Raw genomic sequence first — 13,939 nt, 5'->3', positions numbered from 1 at the left:
TGCTATTCCGTACACAACCCTATACTGTATACTTTATGAATCAATAAAAAATTTACAATTTTAAATTATAAACCTGTGTTTTCTATCAAAATTACTTCTTGTGTGAATTTTGGGACACCCTATATTAAACGTTATCTTACCAAAGATGACTAAGAACTAATATGGTAGAGTGAAGTCAGCATCATGTGGAGTGAGAAGACTCCTTTGTTTCTCCCCTTAAATTTACAAGTAGGATGACTATAACTCAACAAAAGATACTCACCCCCCTTCACGCTCAACACACAAACACGCCTGGAAGATCCACCCATTGAAACATCTCAAGATGGGGCAGATTGGAATGAGTAGGGGAGACAGGATTGGGGGAACGGATAGCAAGGACGGTTGCACATGGAGTTGGGTGCCTACCATGGCTCCAATGAGTTCAGAAGTCAAAATGGGGGCAGGGAGGGAGTCAGACTGAAACCCTCACACTATAGCCTGGATTGTAAGAGGGGCAGAAGAAGTAGAACTCTGAGGAAAATTATCTCCCTTCTCTCTTTCCCATCCTAGCAACCCTGGTAGAGGTGGTTGGGAAGCTTAAAACAATGCAGCACTGCCGACAGCCATTATTGGAATGAGGACAGAACCACGTTAAACTTGTCTTCACAGGCCCACCTATCCAGGCAGAGACTGGTAAAGAAAGATGAGAAGCCCAGACAGTGCGAGTACCCACAGCAGATGCTGGCAGAGGGGGCGAAGCCACAAGATCACACACTTGTCTCCCATGCCCAGTTCATCCAGCAGAGCCCATTAGAGGCAGTGGAGACACCTCCAAAATAACACAGCGGGGCCAGTGATCATTAGTAAAAAGGTAGTGCTAGGAGCTCACTAAACCAGTTCTATACCATCCACCATAAACCCATACCACAGTGGTAGTGCCCCATAACCAAGATGAGCTGTTCACAGTGAATATGTAGCATTTTCCTTAACCAAAGTGGCGCTGCTTCACCTCAAGAGGAAAAAAACGAAACAGAACAAAAACACCTTGTACTGTAACACCATCTGCTGGAAAAAAATAGAAGTACCCTACCCATCACGTCTCTAAATTGTTGAGAATAAAAGAGCATCTAAACAAAAGAACTCATATCTCAAATGCACAGGCAGATAAATAATGTCAAATACCTTGAACAACCACAGTAACATGGAAGTAAAGAAAGAAAATGAAATGTCTCCTGACATTAAACTCAAAGTCATGGGAGAATGTGACTTAAATGACAAGAGAATTTAAGATTGCAGTTGTGAAGAAGCTCAATGAGATACAAGAGAACTCAGAAAGGCAGTTCAATGAACTCAGGAAGAAAATTAGTGAACAAAAGCAGCACTTTACCAAAGAGATTGAAACTATAAAAGCAAACCAAATAGAAATTCTGGAACTGAAAAACTCAATAAATGAGATGAAGAATGCATTAGAGAGCACCGGAAACAAAGCAAACCAGATGGAAGAGAAAATTAGTGAGCTCAAAGATAGGAACTTAGAAATGACCCAGGAGAAAGAAGAGAACTAAAAGTTAAAAAAAAAAAAAAAAAAGGAAAGAAAAAAAGAACTTGCCCTGGTCAGTATGTCTCAGTTGGTTGAATGTCGACCTATGTACCAAGAGGTCACTGATTCAATTCCCAGTCAGGGCACATGCCCGCGTTGTGGGCTCGATCCTCAGTTGGGAGCATGGAGGAAGCAGCCTATCGATGTTTCTCTCTCATTGATGTTTCTCTCTCCCTTCCTCTCTCTCTAAAATCAATAAAAAAAAAAAAAACATTTTAAAAAAAGAACTATGATAATTATCTGATTCCATAGAAAGAGCAACATAACGATAATGGGTATACCAGATGGAGAAAAGGAGAAAGGAACACAGAACCTACTCAAAGAAATAGATAATGAGAACTTCCCAAGCCTTAGGAAACATATGTCAAATAGCCAAAAAAATATTGAGAAAACAGACAAAGTTGGAAGTATCACACTACCTGATATCAAACTATAGTACAAGTCAGAGAAAGACAAATATCATATGGTTTCACTTAAATGTGAAATCTAAAAAACAAAATAAATGAGCAAAGAAAACAAACTCATAGATACAAAGTGATGGTTGCCATACCATACTTTAGGAAGCAAACAATTGTTTTTTTCATGAATGGGAGAGGATTGGGGGGCTAGGTAAAAAAGGTGAAAGGGCCTGGCCGGTGTGGCTCAATGGTTGAATGTCAACCAATGAGCCAGGAGGCCGTGGTTCGATTCCCTGGTTAGGGCACATGTCCGGGTTGTAAGCTCAATCCCCAGTGTGGGGCATGCAGGAGGCAGCAGATCGATGATTCTCTCTCTCATCATTGATGTTTCTATCACTCTCTCCCTCTCCTTTCCTCTCTGAAATAAAAAAAAAAGGGTGAAGGGATTAAGAAGTACAAATTTGTAGATACAAAATAGTCATGGATATTAAAGCTCAGCATAGGGAATATAGTCAGTAATCTATCTATATATATAAAAGCCTAAGTGACTGGCCAACCGGCTAGAGCTGTCCCCTGGTGGTCAGTGCACTCCCACAGCAGGAGCACCGGTCAGCTAACAGATGGGCACCAAACGCCGGGCTCATGGCTGGTGAGTGCAGCTGGAGCTCTGTGAGCCTCTCCTGCGGACACTCCCCCTGGGTGCCAGAGTGGTGGCGGCAGCAGGCGCAGCGGGGTCGGGATGAACGGGAGCAGCGAGGATAGCGGGCTGGAACCTGACAAGCTGGCGGGTAAGGCTGGGCTGCGGCAGTGCGGAAGTCCACTGATCCCCGTGGGCGACTTCGAGGGGCCCCACTGGTGCACGAATCCGTGCACTGGGCCTCTAGTATTATAGTAACTATGTATGGTGTCAGGTGAGTAGTACATAAACTTATCAAGAGGATCACTTTGTAAGTTATATTAAAACTAGAGGCCCAGTGCACGAAATTCATGCACTTGGGGTGGGGTCCCTCAGCCTGGCCTGCGGCCTGCGCCCTCTCGCTGTCTGGGAGCCCTTGGGGGATGTCCAACTGATGGCTTAGGCCCACTCCCTGGGAAGCAGACCTAAGCCATCAGTCAGATATCCTTAGCGCTGTTGTGGAGGCGGGAGAGGCTCCTGCCACCACCACTGCGCTTGTGAGCCCGGCTTCTGGCTGAGTGGCGCTCCCCCTGTGGGAGCGCAACTTCGAGGGACCCCACTGGTGTGGTCAGTGTGCATCATAGCGACTGATCGTTCTGCCATTCAGTCGATTTACATATTACTCTTCTATTATATAGGACTAGAGGCCCAGTGCACGAATTTGTGCGCGGGTGGGGTCCCTGGGCCTGGCTGGCAACCAAGGCCTATGGGGGGGAAGGGGTAGGCCGGCAGAGGGGAGGAGCCATGGAAGTTTGGCCAGGGAGGTCGATTGAGGGGGCTGGGTGGCCAGGGGGAGGGGCCGCAGAAGGTTGGCTGTGGGAGCACACTGACCACCAGGGGGCAGCTCCTGCATTGAGCGTCTGCCCCCTGGTGGTCAGTGTGCATCATAGCAACTGGACGACCAGTCAGTCTGATCGTTCTGTTGTAACGGTCGCTTAGGCTTTTATATATATAGATATCTAACCACTGTGCAGTACATCTGAAATTAATATGGAATGTCAACTGAATTTGAAAAAAAAAAAAAGTACACTTGAAATATGTTTTTAACCAATGTTATCCCAATAAACTTAATTTTAAAATTTTGGAAAGGGCTATTAAACTACATGATTTTATAATGTATTAGATATAGAAGAGAAAAATAAAAAATTGCATATGCCCAACAACTACAATTCTGAAAAGGAAATACACAAACATTTGACCAGGAATGAAAGGAAATATGCAAAAACGAAGCCTACTGCTGTGTTAAGTGTTGGGGTTACACATATTTTTCATCCACCCCAACCAAAAACAAAAAAATCAATTTTCCAAACATTTTAATTTGCTCTATTCCATTATAATTTTTTCAAGTCATTTCCTCCTTACCGTAAGCATTATACATCTTGGGACCCAGATCTGGCCTAACAAAGTAGTTTGGCAGCCTAGAGGCCAAGTTCAGCTTGCCATCTCTCCGTGTGTACTCCGGCAGTGGAATGTTGGCCATCAGATCATCAAACCTGGTACAAAACAAACAATTTGAAAAATAAAGTTGCCTTTCTAACTTATTATTATATGATTTGTTCCTTCTACACAAAAGGAACAAACAAAAATACCTGGCTCATGAAGATGGAGACAGCTGAACATTAACAATATTCAAAATCAGAATTATAAAGGTTACAATTCTTCCTTCCTTCACCACAAAAATGTATCAAAATGATCTGGAGTATCTCAGACAAAAGATCTGAGCAATGAATTTTCTGGACACTCGTATTTATTTATTCATTAGTTCTGAGGATACTTTTCAAGGTTCAAGCTCAAATCAGGAAAATGAATCTACCAATCCAGCTGCTCATTGTCTAACGCAAGACATGACTATATCACACGGAACCATGGCAGTTCTGATCTCACTACTGCCTCAAATTCAGCACTTGCACACCTAAGCGGCCTCTTCTCTGGCAGAGCACTGCAGGGAAAACACTCGGAGCTTTCATTAATCCGATCTAAACCTCAGTAACTTATCTCACTTAGAAACACACATCTTCAAAGTTTAGAGAGTAGAGATGAAAACTCAGCCCCAGTAAAACCACGGCAACTTTCATATTTCCCTGAGAACTATTTTCTCACACCATCTCAAAAAAGAATTTATTCTACCAAGTCAAGGACGGAACCATCTACCCCCACAGTCATACCTGGAAGGCATCATATCTCTAAAATCTTCTCCTGGTGGCCAGTCCTTAAGTTTCAACACCATCGGTTCTTTTTCATTTTTTAATCGGTCTGAAAAACAACCAGAATAACTAAATTGCTCCTATTAACTAAAAAATAGACCAAAATAAATGGCAAATTAGCATTTTATGCTTAACAATGCAAATAAAATTTATCACTGTAAAATTTCATAGCCTGATACATTTTGTATATAAGTATTTTTAATATTCTCATCCATCAATTGCTAACTTTTCTACAGTGCCAAGAAATCCATCCATACCCAGGAGGCAGCAAGAGGTAGCAAAATAAAGATCACCAACTCATTTGTATCAGGGCCCTATCTTTTCTAGATGCTTATTAAATTACTACTCATTCTTTGAGATTCCAGCCACTCCCCTTTGCCCATTACATCTAGGTGGTGTTTGACAGTTGTCCCTCTCAATCAGATCCAGTCTCCTCTTGCGTACAAAGTTCTGGAAGAAGTGAACAGCTCCGCAATGAATAAACAGCAATGCACCTTAACAATCGAAGACCACAGGGAAAAAAAACCAAACCATTTTCTGAGGCTAGCATGAAATAGAAATGACTTGTCCGGCCAGTGTGGCTCAGTGGTTGAGTGTTGACCTATGAACCAGGAGGTCACAGTTCGATTCCTGGTCAGGGCACATGCCCAGGTTGCAGGCTCGATCCCTAGTAGGAGGTGTGCAGGAGGCAGCCTATCAATGATTCTCTCCCATCAGTGATGTTTCTCTCTCTTTCTCTTCCTCTCTGAAATCATTAAACAATCTATTTTTAAAAAAGAATTAGCAATGACTTGTTTTATTCAGAGAGACTGAAACTGATGTTCTGTCCAGGGAGACCTAGGGCCAAAAGGGCCCACTCTCTGCCCCACCCTGGCAGATACACATAGAGTTTAATGAGAACTATTTTTGTGTGATAGAACTACTACCTGTTGCAGATAATGCCAAGGAACCAAGACCCAAGGAGCTCTCATTGGAAAAGATATATTTATAATTATGATTAACAGCAATGACAACCACTATTGCACTTCTTGCTGTGTTCTAGTCTCTGCTAAGTGTTTTATTGATTTTTTACAGAGAGGAAGGGAGTGGGATAGAGAGTTAGAAACATCGATGGGAGAGAAACATCAGCCAGCTGCCTCCTGCACACCCCCTACTGGGGATGTGCCTGCAACCAAGGTACATGCCCTTGACTGGAATCGAACCTGGAACCTTTCAGTCCGCAGGCCGGTGCTCTATCCACTGAGCCATACTGGTTAGGGCTATCTTTTTTTTTAAAATTATTATTGTTTAATAAGGTAAATAGACCTGAAGGTGCCAGGGATTAATGATTTAATCCTTGCAACTAAACCAATATCCCAACGAGATTAAGCCCTTTTTAATATTCTCAATTTTAGATGAGGAAATTGACAGATGTCCAAGGGCATCCAGCAGAATTGGAACTGCAACCCAGGTTTGACTTCAGAGCTTGTACTCTTGAGGGCTAAGATTTGTAAAATGTTTTAGTCAACCAAACACTGTTCCATAACCTAGTTTAAAGAGGTGCACTCGGGGCAATAGAGACAGGAAATCACAGGGAACAGGATATGTTCAGACACCAGCAGCACTTCAGTGTGGGTGGCACGCTGGGGGTATGCAGCAGGAACATCACATGGAAAAGGCAAGTTTCGGTTGACTCTGGAAAGTTTGAGCCCCAGAAAAATCAAATCTGACTCATATAACAGTAAGTACATATCCAGTCAGGATTTGAACCCAAGCCTAACTGGATGTCACGCTGTGGTAGCTGTATCACCAGATCTCTTTCAAAGAACTTGCTGCCAAGACACAGCTTTAGGGTCTGCCTCAGCTGCAAAGAGCTGTCTCACCAGGTTACTGCCCTTCCCAGGCACCAGGATCTAGAAACTGAGGGAGGAGGGGGTAAAGGGTGATGGCGAAGGCCCTGACATCCCCCACTTCAGCCCAATCTGTGACAATGAGGGGCAATACTTGCTCCAGGACTCCCTGCCACACTGGCTGAAGCTTTGTTGAGTCTGTCTTGCAGCTGACTCCTTCTCATGCCAGTCCTTCTTCCCACCTCTCTCTTCATTTCAGATAAATATCTTCCGTCTGAAACTCCCATCTTAGCATCTACCTATGGAAAACCCCATCAGGTCTTATATAAGAGGTAAGTATAACTTTATTATAAAGTCTGTGAAAGTATGGGCCATGATCTATAAATGTGGGTAACAGGAAATAAGGAAGCAGGAGAGTAAAATGTGAAAGCATGTCTAAAAAGAATGAGTGATAAAAGAGCATACTTGAATTACTGAGTCTGAAGAATGAACTGGCCGTATCTTCCAGCAGAGATGGGGGCCTGGTGTCCCACTGCTGTGCTGATGGGAACCACAGGGCCCGGTGTGCACTTCATGTTCTTGGAAACAGTTTACTGATTGGCCAATCACAGAAAGGGCCACCTCAGCACAAGCCACGCTATCCTTCTGATTGCTACAATCCCTGCTCACCCACATGGAGTAGACAGTGACCAGGAGACCCTGTATGAAATGAATTCACATTCCCTGGCACCTTCAGGTCTATTTACCTTATTAAACAATAATAATTAAAAAAAAAAAAAAAGATAGCCCTAACTGGTTTGGCTCAGTGGATAGAGTGCTGGCCTGCAGACTGAAGGGTCCCAGGTTCGATTCCGGTCAAGGGCATGTACCTTGGTTGCAGGCACATCCCCAGTAGGGGGTGTGCAGGAGGCAACTGATCGATGTTTCTCTCCCATTGATGTTTCTAACTCTTTATCCTTCTCCCTTCCTCTCTGTAAAAAATCAATAAAATATATTAAAAAAAAAAAAAGATAGATGAAGGTGAGACACACACAACCACCAGCCTCGAGTCCTAAGCCCTGGCTTTGTGGTACCCTCCTGCTGGGCACAAGTGGAAGCACCTGAAGGATAGAAACTACAAAATGAACTTGTCTCAGTTCAAAAACATAAACTTTGAAAAAGAAATGGGAAGAGAAGACACTAATTTTAAACTTTAATGCTCTTCCTGTGCCCCTCCTTTCAAACCCTCAACACCCCTGAAAGGTCTTTAATACATACTTGGAACATCTTCAAATCCATCCCAGAAATCTCCTACTGTGGCTCCTGTGATGATTTCATTGGTCCTGCAATTAACTAGGTCAACTTCCTGACCTCCAAATTCTTTCCTGAAGGATTCAGGTTTCCAAAGTTCAGTGTTCAATTTGTGATGCACTCCTGACACCATCACTGGCTAAAGAAGAGAACGAAGACTTTAGTTTGAACTCCTCCTGCTCTGACCCCACACCTGTGGCAGCTACTGGCTTGGTCTCTATAGGTCATCTTATCTCAGATCCCAAAGTGTCAGCTTACACTTCTGAGCTCCCACAGCATTTCCTGTCTTCATCACTCATCTGTTCTACACATCCCTTGCTCTCAAACTACCTCAGTAAGCTTCTAGGGCAGTGGTTGGCAAATTGCGGCTCGCGAGCCACACGCGGCTCTTTGGCCCCTTGAGTGTGGCTCTTCCACAAAATACCACGTGCGGGCGCGCATGTACAGTGCGATTGAAACTTCGTGGCCCATGGGCAGAAGTCGGTATTTTGTGGAAGAGCCACACTCAAGGGGCCAAAGAGCCACATGTGGCTGGCGAGCCGCAGTTTGCCGACCACTGTTCTAGGGGCAAGGACTCCACTCCCAGTATTCACAGACTACCAGTGCCAAGGCTCAGGGCAGGCAGAAGATGTGGTAAGACAAAGGCCAGCAGGAGAGTCCGGTCTACAGAGGGCACAGCCACTGGCCTCCAACCTGTTGTTGCTAGGCAGGAATATAGACCTGAGGTTGCCAAGTCCTTTAGTTATCTAAGACAAGCCAGAAATCCTGAACTTTGTGAAATCTGACTAAAATATTGGCAATCAGTTCAATTTAAAAAAATTATGTTATTCATGCTCTTGGTCTAAATTCAGTCTGCTAGTGTCATCATGAGCAAATCTTAGTACACAGGGCTGAAAAAAAATTTTAGAATTTTTTTGTTAAATATATACATTTTTCTGTATGGCAATTTCCTAGCCTTGTCCAAGAGGAAAGTATTCCTTTAGTGAGGACTCCATTTAGCCCAGAAGAAAAGCCAAAGATTCAGAAAACAAAAACCAAAACAAGAAAGCAGAGGAGCAGGTGTACATAGCCATTCATCTCCTTAACTATCAACCAAAACTTAAGATGCAGTGCACTGGCTAGTATTTCTCAGTGGTTAGAGTATCAGCCCGGCACTGAAGGGTCTTGGGTTTGATTCCTGGTCAAGGGTATGTACCTGGGTTGTGGGCTCAGTCTCTGCCCTCGGTCGGGGTGCAAGTGGGAGGCAACCAGTCAATGTGTCTCTCTCACATCGTTCTCTCTCTATCTCTCTCTCTATCGCTTCCTCCCACCCTCCTTTCCACTCTCTCTGAAAAAAAGCAATGGAAAAAAAAATCCTTGGACAAGAATTTTAAAAAAACTTTTTTTTAAAAAAAAATTAAGATGGAGCAATGCTGCCCTGTAAAGCAGACCCCTTGGGAGACTACACATCAATTACAAGATGAACCACCTGGCTCTGGTCCACCTAAAACTGCCTTCAGCACAAGGTTTTAATTCATGAAAGAGGGATACATGATTGTCATAGTTTGTCTAATCCCCCAAATCCCATAAGCCTCCTTGTCATACTCCACTTCTGTTGAGATTTATCACACAAGAATAACTGAGTCCAGGCGCTCTCATCAAAAATCCAGTGACTAGCCCTAGCCAGTTTGGCTCAGTGGATAGAGCGTTGGCCCAAGGACTAAAGGGTCTGGGTTCAATTCCAGTCAAGGGCACGTACTTCAATTGCAGGCTGGATCCTCAGCCCCAGTCAGAGCATGTGCGGGAGGGCAACCAATCGATGTCTCTCTCTCACATTGATGTTTCTCTCTGTGTGTTTCTCCCCTTCCCTTCCCCTTTTCAAAATCAATGAAAACATATCCTCAGGTAAGGATTAACAACAAAAAATTCAATGACTAGTCAGAAGCAATCAAAGCCTCACAAGCCATACTACTCTGCCTTAGTAACATTCACCCTAAATAATAAAGTACAAAAACAGGAGATAAAGTATATACTACTTCGAATTGGGGAGAGGGGTGGTAGAAGGTGGGGGGATGTCAGAGTCTGCCAAAGGTACCAAGAAGGGGGATCTGAACTGGGCTGGGGGAGCAGAGGACCCTCTTACCTGCCCTTGTTTCCAGCACTCCCTAAACACATTCCAGTTGCTCTTGTTATTGGGATCTTGCAGGCACAGTAAGCGATTGTCACATAGCCAGTAGTGAGGAGTGTCAAAGCCCAGAATGCTGGGCTTGATCGTCAGTCCTTGAGGCCTCTTAGATAAATCAGAGGAAGTCTTATTTTGCACTAAAGAGGCAAAGATGTCATCAAGGATTTTTGGTGTATTCTTGAGTCCATTTTCTGTCTGAATTTGAGAAAGAATACAAGTCTTAAATGTCATTCCCTACCATCAAAAACTCATTCCTATAGTGTTAGGACAAGTATACATCAAATATCCAGAAAACAGTCCAAGCCAGGACCCCAAGACAAAAAGGTAAGTCTCCTTCCCCCACTTGACATCACAACTCACAGAAGTGGGTATAGGAGAAAGTATAATAGGAGAAAATTGCCCAGCCCAGTACTATAACCCCGTGAAGCCCACCTGCCAATCACACAGCCTTCTGTACCCATGAAGAAAAGCCTAGGGTTCATTTCTACTTTCTGTTTCAATTTTTCTGGTCTCATCTATTCACCTTTACTAGGCGGAGTACAAACAGCAAAACAAATGCATACCTTTCCCGTAGAGGAATTCAAGAGATTTCGGAGGAAACCAGAACTGTTGTTGCTTACAGGTGTCAAAATCGTGCTGTTAAAGGTATGGAGGACTGTGCTGGACTTGCTCAAAGGAGGCAGGGGTGGAAGGCATTTGATTTCATTCTTTAAAGTTGGCATCATTGGTTGTTTTTCTAAAAATAAAAAACATCCAAATGGAAAAGCATTCTGAAATAAAATCTCTTAGTAGTCCTCTATTAAAATTACTTTGGAACCTGTTTTCATTTATTAGAACAAAAAAACTCAACAGGATAAATACTAATGACATGATTTAGACAAGGATTCCCAACTGGTATTAAATAACAAAGATCCAATTCCAGGGGATACATGGTAAATGATATATATATTTTTTTTTGAGTTTTAGAGGACATTTATTAAAGCTGGAGACAATAAAATAAGGAAGAGCTGGGGAAATGAGCCTAGGCTGGTCTGCTCTGGCTCACTAATAAGTCAGAGAAAAGGGGGCCTCGGGGACAGGCTCAGGGGGTTTGCCCGGGATGAACTGCCACTGCCCATTGCTGCCCTGGTTGCAAGCCTTGTAGGGACCCTTAGAGTTTAGGAGATGCACGCCTGTGGGGAAAGGAGAGAAGACAAGAGGGTGCTCCTGAGAAGGAGGGAGGAGGAAGGGAGGCTAAATGGTATTTTTTAAACTTCTGTTTTCTATTTGTTTATTCCTGGTATACAAAATACAATTGATTTTTATAAATTAACAATGTAACTAGCAACCATGATAGAAATGTTTATTAAATATATGCTTTTTGATTTTTCACATGTATAATTAGATTGTCTGCAGAGATCAACAGCTTTATCTCCTCTTTCCAATTCTAATATCTTCTTGTTTGCCTTAATGCAATAGCCAGGATTTCCAGCACAATGTTTAATAAAATAGTGATAGCAGGTATGCTTGTCTCTTTCCTGAACACAGAGGAACACTGTAAAATAAACCTATTCAACCAATTAAAAAAATTCAATCACTATTTATGATGATTGATGTCAGTTTTATTATAGAAGCTCATTATAGTAAGTACTAGAGGCCCGATGCACGAAATGTGTGCAAGCTAAGTAGGCCTTCCTTCCCCCGGCTGACGGCACCGGCTTCCCTCTGGCACCCAGGAACCCGGCTTCCCTCACAGCCCCCGCTTCATCCAGAAAGACGTCCGGTCTAATTAGTATATTACACTTTTACTATTATAGATATTCCCTTCTGTTCCTAAGATTTAAAAAAATCATGAACAAGTATTGAATTTTCCTACTTTTCTTTGTCTCATAATTTTTCTTGTACTTTTTGAATGTTAAACTACACCTGCATTTCTGATGCTCTTGTTCATGCTGTGTAAGTCCTTTATTGATAGTACTGAATTCTATCCACTTAAATTTTGTTTAGGAGCTTTACATGAAAGAAATTGACCTGCAATTTTTCTTTCTTTTAACATAAACAGAAAGCAGAATCATGTAAATTTCTAATCTAACTACCTGATCCCAAAGGCCATATTCTTTACACTATCATCAAGCATAGATGAAAAAGCACAGATAAAGAAAAATAAAACTGAAGTTAGAACACTGATCATTAGACAAAACAAGATCTGTATATAGGATAAGAATAGGAAGGCAAAAAAGTCTCAATCTCCACCTAACTTACCGTCTATCATCAGCAGTAGCTGTCCTTGCTGGTGCTGCATTTTTAAAACATTTGCACGTGTGTCAGGTCTCACGGTGACTATAGGGAACCACTTTCCCTTCTACACGACCTCTAACTACTCTGTTCTCACAGCAGCTAAGGCTGCCCAGTCCCTCCCCAAATGGACTACAGTTCCCAGGAACCCACAGGAAAGGAGGGAACACTCACCCTTATTTTCCTTGTTGACATTTCCACCTGTCAGGTCTGCCAGCCAGTTTAAAGGAGAAGTGCTGCCTGGACAGGCTGGCTTGATGCTGCTGGCCGGCTTGGAGGCGGCTCCCCCACCCATGGTCACTGGCTCCACCACCGAGGGGTTCTGTTGGAGCATGGTTCCAAGAGTCGGTTTTTCTCCAGCTAAGGAAATCTGAGTATAAAAGGAGAGTTTTACACAAGCTGAAAAATTAAGTTTTCCTTTTCTTATCTTCTTCCTAACAGCTCACCAGTAAGAGAGACAAATACCCAAAACAAAGCCCAGTAACAGCCCTAGACATCACCATGGCTGCAGTAATCTTGCAATAACAGAACAGAACTATAAGGTAGGGGAGACTTTAATTTTTTAGCTTTTATGTATCACTAGTGAAACATTAAGATATGCTAAGAATGTAAATACAGCAAAATATTCCACCCACAGCCCTTTATCTCCCACCTCACACTTATACATATCCTTAGCACTCCATCTACCATGTTGCTTTAATTTAAAAAATATATATCCTTTATCTCCCACCTCACACTTATACATATCCTTAGCGCTCCATCTACCATGTTGCTTTAATTTTTTTAAAAAAATATATCTTTATTGATTTCAGAGAGAAAGGGAGAGGGAAAGAGAGATAGAAACATCAATCATGCGAGAGAATCATTGATTGGCTGCCTCCTACATGTACCCCTACTGGGGATCATGCCTGAAACCCAGGCATGTGCCCTTGACTGGAATTGAACCTGGGACCCTTCAGCCTGCAGGCTGACACTCTATCCACTGAGCCAAACCAGTTAGGGCTACCGTGTTGCTTTCAAATGACCAGTTTGTGCCAACTCCCCAGTGAACTCACCCTAGTATCTGGAATAGACACTCAAAATAGGGTTGCTGAATGAATGAGTATAGGAGGCAGGGTAGGAAAGGTATAGCTGTGATTTCAGAAGGAAACAGGAAGTAGAGAAAACACCCTTGATTTAGCATAGTGGAATGGGCTTTTAAATGTAGTGATCATCTCTTAAAAGAAGTCGAACAAACTGAGAAGAAAAAAACCTGGAAAGAGCACGCCACTTATCTTTCTGTTACTTAAAAATCTGCCTTGACAGCTCAACTGGGGAAGTTATACATACATACACGGAGGAGGAAAAGGATAGTCAAATTCCTGTTTGATCTCGGCCCTCCCTTTACATGTGATATGATTCTGTGATGTCCAATTATTGGTATTGTTCATTATTCCTCGACTAGAGGCCCAGTGCACAAAAATTCGTGCACTGGGGGTGGAGGGGGTTCCCTCAGCCTGGCCTGTGCCCTCTTGCAGTCCGGGAG

At 43.0% G+C, this 13,939-nt stretch overlaps 1 protein-coding gene across 1 annotated transcript in view; it reads right to left on the bottom strand.

Annotated features, from left to right (window-relative positions):
• The window catches only part of KDM3A (lysine (K)-specific demethylase 3A), a gene marked incomplete at its 5' end in the record, with an annotated part of 63,634 nt that overhangs the window by 7,204 nt on the left and 42,491 nt on the right, over positions 1–13,939 (bottom strand). The window contains 6 exons of the mRNA XM_005858407.2: positions 4,016–4,146; positions 4,819–4,906; positions 7,944–8,115; positions 10,099–10,335; positions 10,704–10,876; positions 12,589–12,784. Of these exons, the coding sequence (XP_005858469.1) occupies positions 4,016–4,146; positions 4,819–4,906; positions 7,944–8,115; positions 10,099–10,335; positions 10,704–10,876; positions 12,589–12,784 (997 nt within the window). The remainder of the gene's footprint in view (positions 1–4,015; positions 4,147–4,818; positions 4,907–7,943; positions 8,116–10,098; positions 10,336–10,703; positions 10,877–12,588; positions 12,785–13,939) is intronic.

This window comes from Myotis brandtii, unplaced genomic scaffold, assembly GCF_000412655.1.
Source record: "Myotis brandtii unplaced genomic scaffold, ASM41265v1 scaffold1172, whole genome shotgun sequence".
Lineage (NCBI taxonomy): Eukaryota > Metazoa > Chordata > Mammalia > Chiroptera > Vespertilionidae > Myotis > Myotis brandtii.
Note: the sequence above shows the minus strand (reverse complement) of the source record. Positions and strands in the feature narration are given on the sequence as shown.